Source organism: Sinocyclocheilus anshuiensis, unplaced genomic scaffold (genome assembly GCF_001515605.1).
Source record: "Sinocyclocheilus anshuiensis isolate Anshui unplaced genomic scaffold, SAMN03320099.WGS_v1.1 scaffold70, whole genome shotgun sequence".
In the NCBI taxonomy this organism is placed as follows: Eukaryota; Metazoa; Chordata; class Actinopteri; order Cypriniformes; family Cyprinidae; genus Sinocyclocheilus; species Sinocyclocheilus anshuiensis.
The window spans coordinates 1,429,741-1,446,476 of record NW_015542377.1 but is presented as its reverse complement, the minus strand read 5'-3'; the positions used below and the strand labels follow the sequence as shown (position 1 = coordinate 1,446,476).

The window sequence follows — 16,736 nt, the reverse complement described above, 5'->3', positions numbered from 1 at the left end:
AAATACTATGCACTAAAGTGGCATACACTGGCATAACTCCCCTCACAGTAATTTAGCATCTCAATGTCTCTAGTCAAAGTCTGCACACAGGTACTCATTCATATTGGACCCATCAAGCAACATGGCGCAAACCCAACAATAATGAGGTGGGAACATACTGCATAGACCTTCCACCCTCAGAAAAAGGACCTCTCTATGATTTCAGGGGAAAGAAATGATTGCCCATGATTAGCACCTTTGCAGACATGAAGGGAAGAAATTATCACTTATTATGTAGTTTGGCATAAGTTGTTTTTCCAAGGGACATCAGTTGCAGTGGTAGACCCCTTAGAGCAACCCAGTGTTAAGTTCCTTTCTCAAGGGCACAATAAGGCTTTGAATGAGCAGCCTGGACCCTAAAACTTATGCTAGCAGCACCACTTCTCTGCAGTTTACATAATTGGAATAGCCTTATCTTAAGCCTATGCTGAGTTTATTTCCTGTCACGATTTTGCCTTCGGTATTGGATTATCAGTACATGCCAAATATCCAGTTCACCAGTCATTTTCCATTCTTCTTAGTTTCAGGTGAAAGAACATGAGATCAGATATACAGTGGCCCAAAGACGTATTTGGACAATTAAGCTACATTTACATTTACATTACATTTACATTTAGTCATTTAGCAGATGCTTTTATCCAAAGCGACTTACAAATGAGGACAATGGAAGCAATCAAAATCAATAAAAGAGCTATGATATACAGGTGCTATAACAAGCTTAATGCAGTACACATAGCAAGGGTTTTTTAAATAATATAATAAATAAAAAGAAAACAGATAGAATACAAAAAGATTAGAAAGCTATACCAGGAGGGAACATTTAATTTAAAAGTCCATAAAAGTGATTTTGTGCTTCTTTGGGATGGCACAATCAAGCGACATTCACTTGCAGAACGCAAGCTTCTAGAGGGCACATAATTCTGAAGTAATGAATTTAGGTAAAGGGGTGCAGAGCCAGTGGTGGTTTTGTAGGCAAACATCAATGCCTTGATAAGATTTTAAGCTACACTTAAAATGTACGAATTTCATTGTATAATTCAGGGGTGGCAAACGTCAGTCCTGGAGAGCCGCAGCCCTGCAGAGTTTTGCTTCAACCCTAATCAAACACACCTGAACAAGCTAATCAAGGTCTGAAGGGTTACTAGGAAGCTACAGGCAGGTCAGTTTTAATTAGGGTTGGAGCTGAACTCTGCAGGGCTGCGGCTCTCCAGGACCGGAGTTCGTCACCCCTGGTATAATTCAACAAAACATTAGACAAATTTATTTGAAAGAAAGGCATTTTAAATGATAAAACAACCTATACACAGTTCAAAATAAAGATAAAATGTATTTGAACACATTTTAGTCAAAATGTAGTAGCAATCCAGATGTACTATCTGCCATGTTGGCATTGTCATGTGACCTACATTGTCTGTTGTGTTGTTCCTTTCCCGTGGCCTCATGGGATATGCAGAAATAGTACATCATCCATACTATGGTTAAGTATGTTAAAATTCATCTCAGTGGTTCTGAGAAAAAAAGCCCCATGTCTGCATATGCATATTTTATTACAATATAGAACGTGAAAAGTAGTATGTGAAATGAGAACTATTTGATCTCCTAATTCGCAGTATAAACAAAAAAGTACGGATCATATACTATTTATGCCAATTCTGAAATGACATTCTACAGAAGTGACGCATTCTACACAACAGAAGTGATGCAATTTACAATGGAGGTCACATGACAATGCCAACATGGTGGATATTAAGTCCACACTGCTGGTAACTTTTGATAACTAAAATGTGTAAATTTTATTATTATTGTTTTATCACTTAAAATGCATTTTTACTCGCTCTTTATTTCTTTACGTGTGGCATAAGTGTCCACATTTAGAAATCTCTTAAAACTCATTACTCTACACAATTATCAGATTAGTAGCACAAACAATATAGCAAATATGTTAAATATCCTCTTCTGATTCTTACTATATTGTACACAGAAACTTAAAACACTTCAGAACCTTTTCCTAGTATACTTTGCATGTGTGCTGATTTGTGCTGATTAAGCAGATGCTGCTATGAGTCAGCTCATTAGAGGGGGTTAATTGAAATGGTGACTTAAGGGTCAAATATGTGTCAGTTTGTCTGGGACCAACAGCTTCATACTCAGAATTAAACATCTAAATCTGTCACTGACCTTTACAAGGCTTGCAGACCAAACACTACACTGACAATAAAAAGAGGTGAAGTTCAAAGGGTTTAAATTGGTTTCAAAGATAATGTACCCTGTTATTGAGAAGACTGATATCTATTACAGCCAAAACTAAAAACAGAACATTTATTGCATATATAAAAAATGTGATGTTCAGTATAATTTCTCAGATTGGCCAAATGATCATGATTATCTTCCTGCTATCAATTTGTCTTCCTTGCTGTTCAGTTGTGATCTTGTAATCTACAATAATACCCAATAACATCACAGATTAGAGTTATTGTTTCTATCAGAAGATTGAGCCAATGTAATATTGTTGACATTTTGTTCCTGAGCTGAGACCTTGCACTGTTCACCACAGCATGCAGTGGATGCTTTGCAACCTCATATGGTAGCTATTTTTCTCATCAGTTAGCCCATAAATCTCACAGTCCTCCTCGTAATATATATCTCAACTCTGCGAAAACAAGAACACTTGTGAATGGTGCCTTTGCATTGGGTACCAAAGGAAAGACTGTCTCAGTCAGTGACTGTAAATCTCCTTTTGTATTCAGCATGCCGTAAAATTTTCCCTCAGCAATTGTTTAATTTCTTCCCCAGAAGGAACAAATCTCTGACAGAGCCTGTTGTGTTTACAATGGTTTGGCTTTAACATCCACCTCTGTATAGGTGGTGTTTTCGAATAAGGGAGCATTTGACCTCCTTTATTTCCTAAACTAGAGCATGAGCAAACTTCTGAATATTTTATTAATGCCGCACATGCAAGCTCTCTTGAGAACATGACATAGTGAGAGCATGAGGTCATATCTTTAACCCTCCTGGATGATGGTGAGAGATGATGTCATTCACATGCTAAGTAAAGGAATCTGAGCACTCAAACCTCTAGTCTTTTATCTAAATAATTGCTTCTGCCACACATTCAGTGCTTTGATGTGAAAGAGGAAATATATTTGAGCTACAATGGACATAAATACAGATTATTGGCATTTCAAAGACTTTGCTTTGTAATTTTTTATAATTTCTAGGAAAAATACATATTTGGCAGATTGTCCATTGGGTGCTTACTTCATAATCTTGATGGAAGTACAGTAGTAGTGCATTCATACTTTTCACCTATACTATTTTGTAAATATTACAATTTTGGACATCCTACTCATTTAACGTTCATTAATTCATTCATGTGTTTATTCATTCATTTAATCATTTGCAGTGATGCCACAGAGAGTTCTGAGAAAAGGTTTAGCAGAACATCTGAACATTTTAAATGTATTTTTGCGGTTACCACTTGGTTTGACGATTGCTTCTGCTGCACATGCAGTGCTATGAAATGACAGATGCAATATATATGAGTTACAACAGACATAAACACGATACTCTCCCAGACTCGTGGCATTTTGAAGACTTTCTGATGCTATTACTTCATAACAATAATTGCATATCAGTGCAACAGTTGCTGTGCAGCCGTAATGCGGTATTAGAGGCCATGTCGTGACTCATTTGAAATATCTCCCTTGGTGATGCGCCTCTGCCCTCGCCATTCAGACTCTGCAGGGCTTCCCAGGCGCTAGTGATTTAACCACAGCTCATGCTATGCATGACTAGTCTTATTCTTCAGGGTCAGACCTGGGCAGAAGGAGAGCGTCAACGCCCCTGCTGTCAAAGAACACCTACACCACACTGAGATTCATACCAAACATTGGCAGCCCGCAGTAGAGCACTTGTGAGATCAGGCACTGATGTTGAACAAGAAGGCCTGGCTCGAAATATCCATTCCAGTTTATCCCAAAGTTATTTAGTGGAGTTGAGGTAAGGGCTCTGTGTGGACCAGTCAAATTCTTCCACACCAAACTCATCTAACCATTTCTTATTGGACCTTGTTTTGTGTACTGGCCCTGGGGCAACAGCCCTCATTATCCCTCCTCCACCAAACGTTACAGTTGGCACAATACAGTCAGGCAGGTAACGTTCTCCTGGCATCCGCCAAATCTAGACTCGCCCATCAGACTGGCAAACACAGAAACATGATTTATCACTACACAGAACACGTTTCCACTGCTCCAGAGTTCAGTGGCACCATGCTTTACACACCACTCCATTCAACTCTTGGCATTGTACTTGGTGATGTGAGGCTTGCATGCAGCTGCTCAGCCATGGAAACCCATTCCATTAAGCTGATATTAATGCCAGTGGACATTTGTAACTCTTCAGCTATGGAATCAGCAGGGCGTTGGTGACTTCTATGCACTAGTGATGTTAGGTTCTTGAACGAATCATTCTTTTGAGCCGGTTTTCAGGAAGTAACCGGTTGAGTCGGTTCACAAATCGAACTGAATCGAACTTTAGTTCCGGGTTGATGACGCAGGACGCATAGCCGAAGTACCACGTCCAACTCAAAAAGAACCGAATGAGCCGGTTCAACCAACTGTCGAAGTTTGCCGAGGATTACCGAAGATTCTGATGAGTGAGTTGACGATACTGTGCAAGTCTGAGGCGTGTTATTAAGCAATTATTTAATAACTAAGACTGTTATTAATTTACATTTTATTGAAACCTGCAAAAACCTTTCTGTCGAGTGATGTAAATACATTTTACAATAGTTTATTGTGCATTCATATTATATTTAAAGTTGCTTAAGCGAAATCAAGGCGTTTATAAGACTGGTTTATTCATTCTTTATACGGTAGACATGTAGAACATATCCACGTTTGTGCATCAATGTCTGTAATGTGTGCTGTAGGTGCGAAACTTTTAGGAATCTTATCCAAGTTGTAGGCTAGTCAATATTGGTCAGTCAGTCGTATGTATCTGAGGATCCGTGAATGAAACTGTGACCACAAACATCATTAACTTAAGTGAATTATATGGCAATAATCAGCAATATGCTTTCACACAAATAACTTGATTTTTTGAATGTTTCAATAGGCCTATGTGTTGATACAAATGACTCATTGATACAACATGGCACTGAGTTGTTAGAAAAGAAATGCGTAGAGACGTTATTGCTTGATGACGTCAGGAACCGATGAATCGGCTTTTTTAACCGGTTCAATGAGCCGATCTGTCCGAAAAGAACCGGTTCGCAGAAATTAATCGGACTTTGCATCACTACTATGCACTATGTGCCTCAGCACTCGATGATGACCCAGCTCTGTGACTTTTCGTGGTCTTCTGCTTCATGGCTGAGTTGCTGCTGTGCAAATGCAGACTGCATGGCTAGGTGCTTGATTTTATACACCTGGCAATGGGTCTGATTGAAACACCTCAATTCATTAATTAAGAGGTGTGTCCCAATACCTTTGTCCATAATGGTTAATATTTTGGAAAAAAAAATTTTTTCACAGTTGTAAATCTAATCCTAACATGTTTCTGTGGTAATGGAGTTTAAAGTTATGATTTTGATAAGGTTTTGATAAGCTGGCTGCCATTGCATCCCGCTGACTGTCTCCAACCTGCTGTGAACTGCTGAGGAGATACATAGTGTTCTTGGTCTAGATCACACCATGAGAGGGGCCACATAGTGCATGTCATGCATTTAAATGGCCATTGTGAGCACAGGCTGTAGCAGCATTATGTGTATATGAGCCTGTAAAAGGCTGATAAAGGTTGATAAACATTTGAGCCTCTGAGCATCGTTATCTTCTGGACTGCTTTGGTGTTTGTATCTGCCTTCAGACATGTGACTCAAATGTTTGCGAGTATTTAATGTAACCGAAAATCGCTTATTATCATCATCTAAGGTCTAATAGATGTCAAGGCCGAGATGAATAAATGCTTTAATACTGCTATAACATTTAGGTTTAATTATATACCTATAGGCTATATTGATTTAATCAAATATATTTGCTTATGAAAAGCTATAACAAGTGATAGGATCTAAGTATTAATAAATATGTTTTCATAAGTGAGATATGGATTAAGTAGCTATTAGTTTTACAGCGAAAAACAGTTGTGGAGTAAATTTCATTTGACCTCAGTGTGTGGTTATTATCACATTGAGCCCATGCAAGATCTGCATATATGAGTGAAGCGCGTCACGTGGGAGCCTCCTCGCGCTCACTTTAGGTGACGACAGCATGTTGAGATCATGCGGATGACGTAATGTCGCTAAACCGCAACAGTGCAAGTGATACAGTAAGTTCATTTTATTCAATTACCGATTACTCATTATTCAGTTATATTCAATTATTACTCTTTATAGATCTGTTGAAACAATAACTTCAGTATATCATTGTTAAAAATAGCCTACCACTTTATCAATATTTGTGAGAAATGTCAGCTTAAAGATATTCGTTTTTTTTTCTTATGTAGCTTGTTCTTAAGCGCTTACGATTGAAAATAAATAAATTAACATTAAACACTTGCTCAACAGCACGGGCAGTACCAGAATATATTTAGACTAGTTGAGTAAATTTCACTGGAATAGAGTAGAATAAAGAAGTATTCAAACATTTCCTCTAGGAAGGTGTGTACGTTGTTAAAGCCAAAAATTAAACAATGAAGACGATTATGGTGTGACGCAATACGCTCCGTAGATGGCGCCCCTCCCTCCGCACAGCAGCGGCGGAGTTCAGGATGCCGAGCTCTGGAAACATTCGGAAAGTCACACGCTTCTTCTAGTCTGCAAAACCGACTACAGACATTCCTCATTACAGGAGGAAGAGCTTAACTCGGGATCTGGAGCTTCTTCCTCATTTTTAAGCGAAGTAGGACTCACGGACAGCCAGAAGTGCGGATCACCTCAGGTGAGACATTCTGCACATATTTCACACTGTGAGTTCAAGCGGATGATCTCAGGCGGCAGTAAGAGCGGTAAAACTCTCCGTCACTTTAGCAAGCCACTTAATCGCGCTCAAGATCTTTTAATCATAAAACAAGGAAGACCTTTTTATTTGTTTCCTATTTCTTTACTTTTGTAGTTTAGTGACCTGTTTTGTGCGTGCTTATCCAAACAGTCTCATGTTCACTGGATAATGTTCTTCCAGTCTAATGAACAAGATTCATGTTGTGGTTTTGCTTAGTAGCTGAATATCAGTGGCAGTATAATTCATTATCTTGGGGTTTCCTCCTTTATGTCTGGAGCAATGCCAGCGTTTCCGTGGCCATTATAGCGATGTGCAATTCGTGAACAAATCGTTCTTTTGAGTTGAAACTTTTAGTGAATCTTTTGGACCGGTTTACAAATCTATCCGAGCAGTTCGTGAGTCAACTATTCACTGAACCGACTCATTGAACTGAGCTTCATCTCTTTCGGACATGTCCGATCATAACGAACAGAAGGGCTGAATGAGCTAGTCAGAGCATGTGGAGTGAACTGAGGATTGAACTGTTGGGGGGAAAAGTTACAAATAAAAGTTACATAAATATGCTCACAGCTTCATTGTATGGCAGTTTTATCAACCCATACGAAACAAATTAGAGATAAAAATTAATTTTAATACGGTTGAATGTAAATACATTATTTTCTGCAAATTAATTATAATTAATTATAATTAGGTTATGAATATATTTAATGAAAAATACACTGAAATGGTACAAGAAATTACAAAAAACATTTGTACAAATGTTTTTTTTTTTAAATTATGGATTGTCCACTACTAGTGGACAATCCATAGGCTAATTAACGGTAACATACATTTGACTTTTTTGGAGTGTTTATTACCACTCTGGGATGTCAGCAACTACATGATGATGCAATTATGACAATCTCTATATAGAATGCAACAGTTGGTTCCGGAAGTAAAAATCCCATTAATTTTCTCCAATCGATTTTTTATGATAACTTATAAACCTTTAAAGACAGACCTACTGTAAAATATGCTTTAGTCGAAGTCATCAGCATTATGTGATCGATTATGCGCGATCACTTCCACATTCAGCCTCAGTGGCCTCAGAACTTCCGGTGCAGCACAGTGTATGGAAATTGTGAGAAAAGCAAGCACAAAATTAAATCTTGAGAAAGTGTTACAGGACAGGACAAAGGAATATTGTACGAACCACCTTTACACTAAAGCTGTTTAAAGCTTCTGGAACTCATTATTAAAATACCAAATACCAAAATGTCCTGTTTATTAGTTAATAATATTTTTAATATACTGTATTATAATATAATGCAACTAGTTATTAGAAATATGACAGAACAAGTTTGCTACTACCATGGCTTGTTATGAGAGAATACTATACCGGCTTGCGTACCATAGATCTTAGTGAAAATACATTTTTTTATTTGATTATATTATTCATGATGCTTCAATTTTGTGTCAACAACATAAAAACAAATGCACACCAAAATGAATATAAACTCGGGCAGAATACTAGAACATCTCAAAGCTGATGCACTCAATGTGTTGCTTGCTTTGACTATTACAGTGAGGAGGGAAACTGTGATGTAGTGAAGTCACTCAATGGAAAACAGAGTCCAGATGTTCTGGGATAGGTTTTATGTTTAACCTATGCGTGATTTTATTTTTTTAACCAGTTTTTTGAAAGGAACCGAATCAATTAGAGGATATCTTTTGGATGTGGCATCACATATTTGACAATGTAGTAAATGAGAAGAGGATTCCAGTAGCTTATTAGCTCTGATACATCAATCAATTCTTAATCTTCTAGTTAAAAATCATTGTAACTAAAAATGTTTAAAGATCTGGGCTTGTAACTGAAAGATTGTAGGTTCAAACCCCTTAAGGGCTTTAACTATCACCATTGTGTCACTTGAAATTGGTCATTTAGGGGTTAACATTCTTTTTTTTTTGCCCATTTCTGCACCATTTAATTCACATGTAGGTTAAACATAAAACCTATCCCAGAACATCTGGACTCTGTTTTCCATTGAGTGGCTTCACAATATTACAGTTTTCACATTGAGTAGGCCTGTATCAGCTTTGAGATGTAGTATCTAGTATTCTGCCCGAGTTAATATTCATTTTGGTGAGCATTTGGTTTTATGTTGTTGACACAAAATTGAAAATAATCAAAGTTGTTTTGATATTTGATAGGGGATTTACATGAATATATGAAATGTTCACAAGAGCCTTCCTGGAAAAAAAGGCTTTACTGAAGTGAATGGCCACTTGCCTTGTCTCCCTGCATATTCATGTCCGACCTGTTTTTATGTTCTGTTATTATCTTATATCATGTTTGGTTCAGCAGCAACTCCAGGTGGCTCTAACAGATGGTGTGGAAAGCATTGCATTATGGGGCCTGTATAGTGTTTTATTTGCTGAATGCAAGGCAGGTTATGAAGTATTGGTTTTTATATATTTTTTAATGTATTTACTTAGTTCACTAGGTCACTTGTGTTCTGACCAATCATTGCAGCATTGTGGCAAAACAGGTTTTAGATTTCACAATATTTCTCAGAATAAAATGCCAGGAAATTCTAAACATGGGTGTTGCTGCCGTTAACGTGTTTGCGCAGGCACACAATCAAAACGGTGTTGCACTTTGTTAATTTAACTTAGAATTTCAGTACATCCAGGAACAGAGGATACGGAAATGTGGGAAGCAGTCATGCTCGTTATTGTCTTGCACAAGAAAGGTGACTTATCTCCTCATTAAAAGGAAATATAGTCAGAGCAGAGTAATTCACTCTGAAGCCGGTGTCATATTACTGCTTCATATGTTTAATGTGTGCCAAAATCTTTTGCCTGCTTTATTTTCCATTAAGTGACTCAGGAATGACTTCTCCATCCCTTAAGAGTAAAACTATTCCTGCGTTCTTCTTATTCTTCAGTGTTTTAGTTCAAATCAAATTTGCCTATCTTCCCACACAGAGGCCATTCCTCTCTTATTGTCTCTCTCATTGCAGATTCCATCACTCCATCAAGAAGAGAAATTATGCTCACAATCATATGAAATAATGTAAGTATCTCTAATTAGATTTGATTAGGGCTTGGATTTTAGAATGCTTCATTTGACTTGCTTTATATCATTGATTACCCATTTCAAAGTGGTTAATGAACTGTTAATGAGAGGGAATTTGTATTTCTGTGAGTAATTTTGTTGTGGAATATATAAAACTAGCCAGGTAATATTGCACACACATTGCACAGTATTGCACAATATTGCCCATTTCTTGAAATGTTATGGAAGGCAAATGTTCTTCATGAGATGGAGTCTGATGACACATTCTTCTAATTACCTTTTCTAAATATTTTCCAAACTATGTAGCTTGATGGGTAGAGGCATGCTGTTTGGTTTTAAGCAATCTGACTTAAAATTTTCTACTGAAAATAGAAAATAGACTATGGGATGCACAATATATCGGTACATTATTGTTTATTTGGTGATATTACAGATTTTTGCATTTATCAGTATCAGGTGATATTGGATATTTATCATCTGATATTGGACGTTTAATTGTGTGTGTTAATTTACCTTTGTCCTCAAATGAAGTTCTAAATGTAGATTCGGGAGGAGCCTAATCATTCAGTCCTGTCAATCATCACTATGAGTCTATATAAACAGCAGTCATTGCGCCGTCCCAGCGACAATTCTTCCAGCACTCCATCTCCTTCTCTATTTATTACTGCAATGGAGGGGTTGAACTTGGAACTCTAGCCGAGCCTCGGGTTCGAGCTTCTATCTAGGACAGCAAGCCGAGTTCGTTTACCATTAACCATCAGGACTGGATGGGCAGGCGAACTCGTGAACTACAATTAAAGGGTTTACCTAAAAATGAAAATTGTCATCATTTACTCACCCTCAAGTTGTTCAAACCTGTAACATAAAAGAAGATGTTTTAAAGAATGTGGGTAACCAAACAGTTGGAATGGGGCTCTGTCATATTATATAATGAGTAAACTAAATGCTGTCATACTGTTTGAGCTTAAAGATTCGACCATTCCTGTGTGGAAGATGATAGTGCGTCATATTCATACTGAACTATTTTACAGATGTCCTCTCTTTCCCGCAGGACTCTGTTTATCGTGCTTGCGCTTCTTGTGAATTTCATTACCATTTCACAAGGTGAGTTGTTGTTGCACTAAGCTAAAATTACACTTCCTGTTTTCATTCAAATTCTGTATCTAGCATCTTTTCATTGTTTTACATTTCCTATTTGCTGTCGAGGCAAAGACTTACATACTGTAGCGTGCTGGACACCCACCAGCTGTCAGCAGTCCCTCTGCCCACCTCAGAGATGCATTAGTGTGGGTTATGGTTGAACGCACAGAGTGCAGGAGGATGATGAATGGACAGAGAGATAGAAGAAGACAGAGAGTTAGTGAGAGAGAGAGGTAGATTGAAAGTAAGGGGTGTAGGAGGGAGGTGATTACACCCACATCATGAATCAGACTATAAACTTTTAACGGTCACCTAGGGGCCTCACATATAGACAGATGTACAGATGAGAAAGGGCCATAGGCCTTTAGGGTAACAGTAGTGCAGTTGGTAACTGAAGGTGATATGTGTTGTTCGCTTTGGATGATATTAAATTAAAATGGATATTATTGAAATTATTTAAATGGATAGGGATGGACGATATATCAGCGCCATATTGATTATTGGATGACATCGGGGAGTAAGTTTTAAAAAAATGATCAGTATTGATCAGTGTTTATATAACATAATTAACTGTGTATAATTTAATTATGTATAATTAACATAATTAAATATGAATTTCATCTATTTACATTTAGATAACTTTTTCCATCATCTAACGTTTTAACACAATAACTTAGTTACTCTGTAAAAACAATAATAATTTGATAACATTGCTCTAATCTTTGGAAAATCTCAAAATTAATATCCATTTTTCGATATTGAAGCATAAGTTATATTGTTGTGATGCCTAAATTCACTTAGAGCATTTGAAATGATTGATTTATTTTAGTTTTAGTTAATTTATTTAGGAAAATAGTAATATCAGCCATTTATTACACACACACACACACACACTCACACACACACAAAAAATAAAAAAATAAAAATTATGATCTTATCAGAGTCAGCCAGAAATGTATGTATATGTATTTTGATGTCAAAATATTTATCCTAGCTTAATATGCAGGGACAGCTGTGAGGATGCCATTTGACATAAGATGTAAATACTGTGTCACTATTGCGCTGTTTGATCATCTTGATCAGCCTGACACAATAAAACAGTAATGCAACCATTGGCATTTATTTGGGGGTGGGGTCATCTGTCCTACTGACCAATGAAAGATAGATGTTTGGGAAACTTGTTTGAAAATAGTCATTATTTTTGCAATTCCATGTAGTAACACTAGTGGTGCAGAAAGTTAACACACTACATTTAATAAATTAATTGTGCTCATTATTTCAAAAGATATTGAAATGTTAAGATTTTCTTAAGTACACACCTTTTAACTCAAAAGTATTAAATCTTTGTTTGGAAATATATGATGGCTTGCTTATGTTGCAGTCCTACACAGTTGTGTCAACCCTGAGTAGCTTTCAGATGAATGTTCAATTCTGAGCACTTCTGAGAATTGATTTTGTCAATAGATTTTTCTTTTATACATAAGGTCTGTGTGTCCTCTGAGATTTTTTTTCCCCACTGTTTGTTCAGTTTGAATAGTATTGCAAATGAGTGTCACTCACATTGATATCCTCGTGTTCCAGGTCTTGCTGCTTTGAGTCTTTCTGATGGCAGGGGAGGTGTTTATGAAGACCTGAAGTGGAAGGCTCTGCTATGTTGTGAGCTGCCCTTTGCTCAGACACTTGACGGTGGTCTTTCAGAACACCCACCTGTAGGACAGTGTCGCCTACTAAATGCTACAAAACCAGAATTCTCAAGTAAATAACCCACCCTTTCTGGTAAAATCAATCTGTGTGATATTACAATCATTGCTTTCAGAAGGACATTTTTGGATTGAAGAAAGATTATTTAAAGTACTGTTTTTTTTCATGTTTATAAAATGTTGACATAGTAATAAGTAATGTTAAAAACGTTGTTGTTAGTCACATTATTGTTGATTTTCATAATTAAGCTGATAATATGTAAATGTCTTTTTATCAGTGAAGGGCTATAAAATGCAATTGATTTTCTTCACATGTAAACGTCTTCATCTGCATTTTGACAGCAAATGCGATATGTTTGTTTACATTATGACTTTTAAACCGAAGAAATTATCAATACATTGAATGAAATTTAAAAAGAAAAAGTACTAAAAGTAGTAAAAAAAAAGAAGTATTACGGTTTCCAAAAAAAAAAAAAAATTAAGCAGCACAACTGTTCAATATTGATAAAAATTGAAATGTTTTTTGAGCACCAAATCAGCATATTAGAATGATTTCTGAAGGATCATGTGACACTGAAGACTGGAGTGATGGCTACTGAAAATTCAGTTTTGCATCACAGGAATAAATTACATTTTAAAATATTTAAAAAATAATATTTAAAATGGTAATGATATTTCACAGTATTACTGTTTTTACTGTATTAGTGATCAAATAAATGCAGCCTCGGTGAGCATTAAAGACTTCTTTCAAAAACATAAAAAAATCCAAACTTTTGAACGGTAGTGTCCAAAATAAATGAAAGGCAATTTATGAGTTATCCTTGCCATTTTAAGGTCTCATAAAGAAGTTTCGTTTATATTTGCATCAGAGGTCTTAGCTACAGAGAGACTGAGAGAATTGACCTCTCCAGACAAGTAGATGGGTGTCATTACACTTGCTAATCAATTCTCATTACTTCCTCTTCTCTGCGGTAGGCCAATAATTAAAGTCTATAAATAAATTTATAGCATTTAAGTGGAAAATAAGTTAAGGTTTGCAATCCTATTAAAGTGTGAAGTGGCTCTGCAAAAACAGAAAAGGAATCAATACAAATACTCAGAGGTGGATGCTTATTTTTCCTTAACATCATAAAGTATTTATTAAACTTAAAGAAAAAAAAAACATTTCCCCATCTACATTGACTCCTGTGAAAGTGCAAGGTTAAAACTTAAAAACTATCCTTACAGAATTTCAACTAGACTATGAATAATTGATGTTTTATGTTGATTCAAAGCATCGTGTATGTATCTTTCATGTTATTTGCACACTATGTAATGAGGCTGTGTCCTGACAGGAAAAATTTGCATGTTATTTCTAAAGGCTTCTAACTGCGATAGACTGTGATGAAAGAAGCTAACATGGGAATGCAATCTCTTTTCAGGAAACTGTTTGGACATCCTGTGCTGGCTTGAAGGTGAACGGACAAATTTGATTTGTAATGCAAAGAGCCACAGAGCAGCAGCCGCTGCAAGTCTGCTCACCGTTAGACCTCAATTAGTGTGAGTCCTCTGTTTTTATTCTGCTCTCCACAGACTGCTGATTTGCTGCTGCTCCCATTCGTGCTTAAATTGGATTCAGGACAAATTAAGAGTGTATGTGGGGGGGATTATGCAGACGATGTAATACATCCAGACTCTATGACTCTATTATTAATGGTCAACTTTTAAATTATCTTAATTATTTAATTAATATTATTTACTTTTTTCTCCACTGTATATACAGATTCTAACTAATTCCCTGATTATTTCCCCTGTGATAAAGATTAGCCTGTGTCGATCCCAAACTTAAGGCACCATATGATAACTATTTTTGTTTGCATGAGTTCCTTAGAGGCTTAATCTAATGTTATGGATTTTCAGTTGTATTAATTATTTTATATATTTTCTTTTTTCTTTTTAGTGTACAGATGAATGTACTTTCAGATGAAACAAACCATGCTGCTCAGTGTGCCGGGGAAGAAACTGCCATGTGCTCTATTTCTCTTCATGGCAATGACACAACTGTCTCATTGACCATCAGCATATCTTTGAATGAGACTACTGCACTGTCACCCAAGATGCAAGTCACCACACATCATCTGCGTAAGATCTCATTCAATCATTCTATCTATCATTCTACCCTTTCTATCGATCTGTTGTTCTGTCTATTGTTCTATCATTCTGTCGTTCTTAGCTTCGGCTGATTGTAAGCAAACAGTAAGCGAGTTCCTGAACAGTTCTGCGAATAATGCTGATTTTGATCTTATGTTATCAGAGTGAAACCAGCTATTTCGTTTCCTTCATTCCTGCCCATGTTTGCCCATGTGCTGAGTTTCCTGTACTGCAGATTTACTGCAGGCAAAATGTACTGCAGATTTAGTTACTTCCTGTTTTTTATGTATAGGTCATGGTCTCATAACACAAACCTGTCTTAGGGAAAACTGCTACATTTTTTGTTCATGATTGATTTAAACTGACGTTTATTTTGTTTGATAACTCAAGTAGAAATGGCCAAACATTTTACACATTGTTTCTGATAATTGTAAGCGAGTTTCCTTCATTCACTACATTAGTGTAAAATGTTAGAGTAATACATTTGCGTAAGTGACCAAATGACTGATCATACAGCTTGTAGCATGTTATTTTATTACAAAGTTTTTTTTGTGAAAAAAAGTTGTGAAAATATTTTACGAACTAAAATTCATCTTCACAGTCACCTGTAAATCCATGACTGTAGCCTAATTGTTACTATGAAACGCGTTAAAAGCGTGAGTTAATGGAGACTGGTGCCAGGGCAACAGGTGTTTTATTAGGGTGTGCTTGTTCTTTGGGACCGGAGGCTGAAGAATACACATCTGTCTCTCAAGTGTTTTTCCGGGCAGTGGATTGAAATGGAATTTCACAATGGCATGGTTAAATGACTTACCAGGTCCAAACCTTAAGTCAAGCTCTTTATTGTCATTGTACAGTTACTACAAGATTGTTTAACAAAGCAACATTGTGTAACATTTTAATGAGATTAGTGAGCAAACGTTTAGTGAAATATCCAAACCAGCAGTTGTCAAACTCCAGAAAGGACAAAGAAGCACTATAAAAACATCATAAAGGTACTTAATGTGACTCTTTCACTATATTACAAGTCTTCTGAGGTCTTGCAAACCTTTTTTTGTAAGCAAAAAGACTTAATAGTAAGTGTTTTTCACTGCAAAATCTTGCTTAACAGACATGGACACCATTTACTTTCATTGCATGGATAAGAGCAGTCTGGACAGTCTGCAAAATATCCCCTTTTGTGTTCCATGGAGCGAAGAAAGTCAGGGGTTTGGAATGACATAAAAATGAGTAAATGATATCAGATTTATCTTTGATTCCTTTAGGTTTAATTTTAAGTGAACAAATTGTTCTGACATTTTCACTTCCATCTTTTCTTTGAAGAATGCTTGTTGGAACAGAAGAAAAAGAGTCAATAACTACAGTAAATGAATAAAAAGTCCAATCAGTGTAAGCCTATTTGTATTAATTGCAACAGCAGGGGCCATTTACTTTATAATGTGTTAGTGTCAATGAAGTAGTGATTTTAAAAGATAATGATAATGTTAGTCTGTTAATAAAGGCCGCCTCAACTGATTAGTATTAATGGTACTGCTATTATTAAAATAAAGAAAATTGCTTTGCCTTTTTTACAAAGCAGTGGCTGCTGAGACCATCTTGTTCTAGACAGACATAAATACTTTGTTCAGAACAAAATAATACTTGAATGTGAACAACAGATATATACTCATG

General features: G+C 36.4%; 1 protein-coding gene across 2 annotated transcripts in view; it reads left to right on the top strand.

The window, feature by feature from the left end:
* Positions 1-6,760: 6,760 nt before the first annotated feature.
* The window catches only part of LOC107692373 (leptin receptor-like), a 25,514-nt gene continuing 15,538 nt past the window's right edge, over positions 6,761-16,736 (top strand). For both annotated transcript variants that reach the window (XM_016491391.1, XM_016491390.1), the window contains exons 1-6: positions 6,761-6,974; positions 10,040-10,092; positions 11,147-11,199; positions 12,817-12,990; positions 14,357-14,474; positions 14,875-15,056. In XM_016491391.1, coding sequence (XP_016346877.1) covers positions 6,765-6,974; positions 10,040-10,092; positions 11,147-11,199; positions 12,817-12,990; positions 14,357-14,474; positions 14,875-15,056 — 790 coding nt within the window. In that variant the 5' untranslated portion in view covers positions 6,761-6,764. The remainder of the gene's footprint in view (positions 6,975-10,039; positions 10,093-11,146; positions 11,200-12,816; positions 12,991-14,356; positions 14,475-14,874; positions 15,057-16,736) is intronic.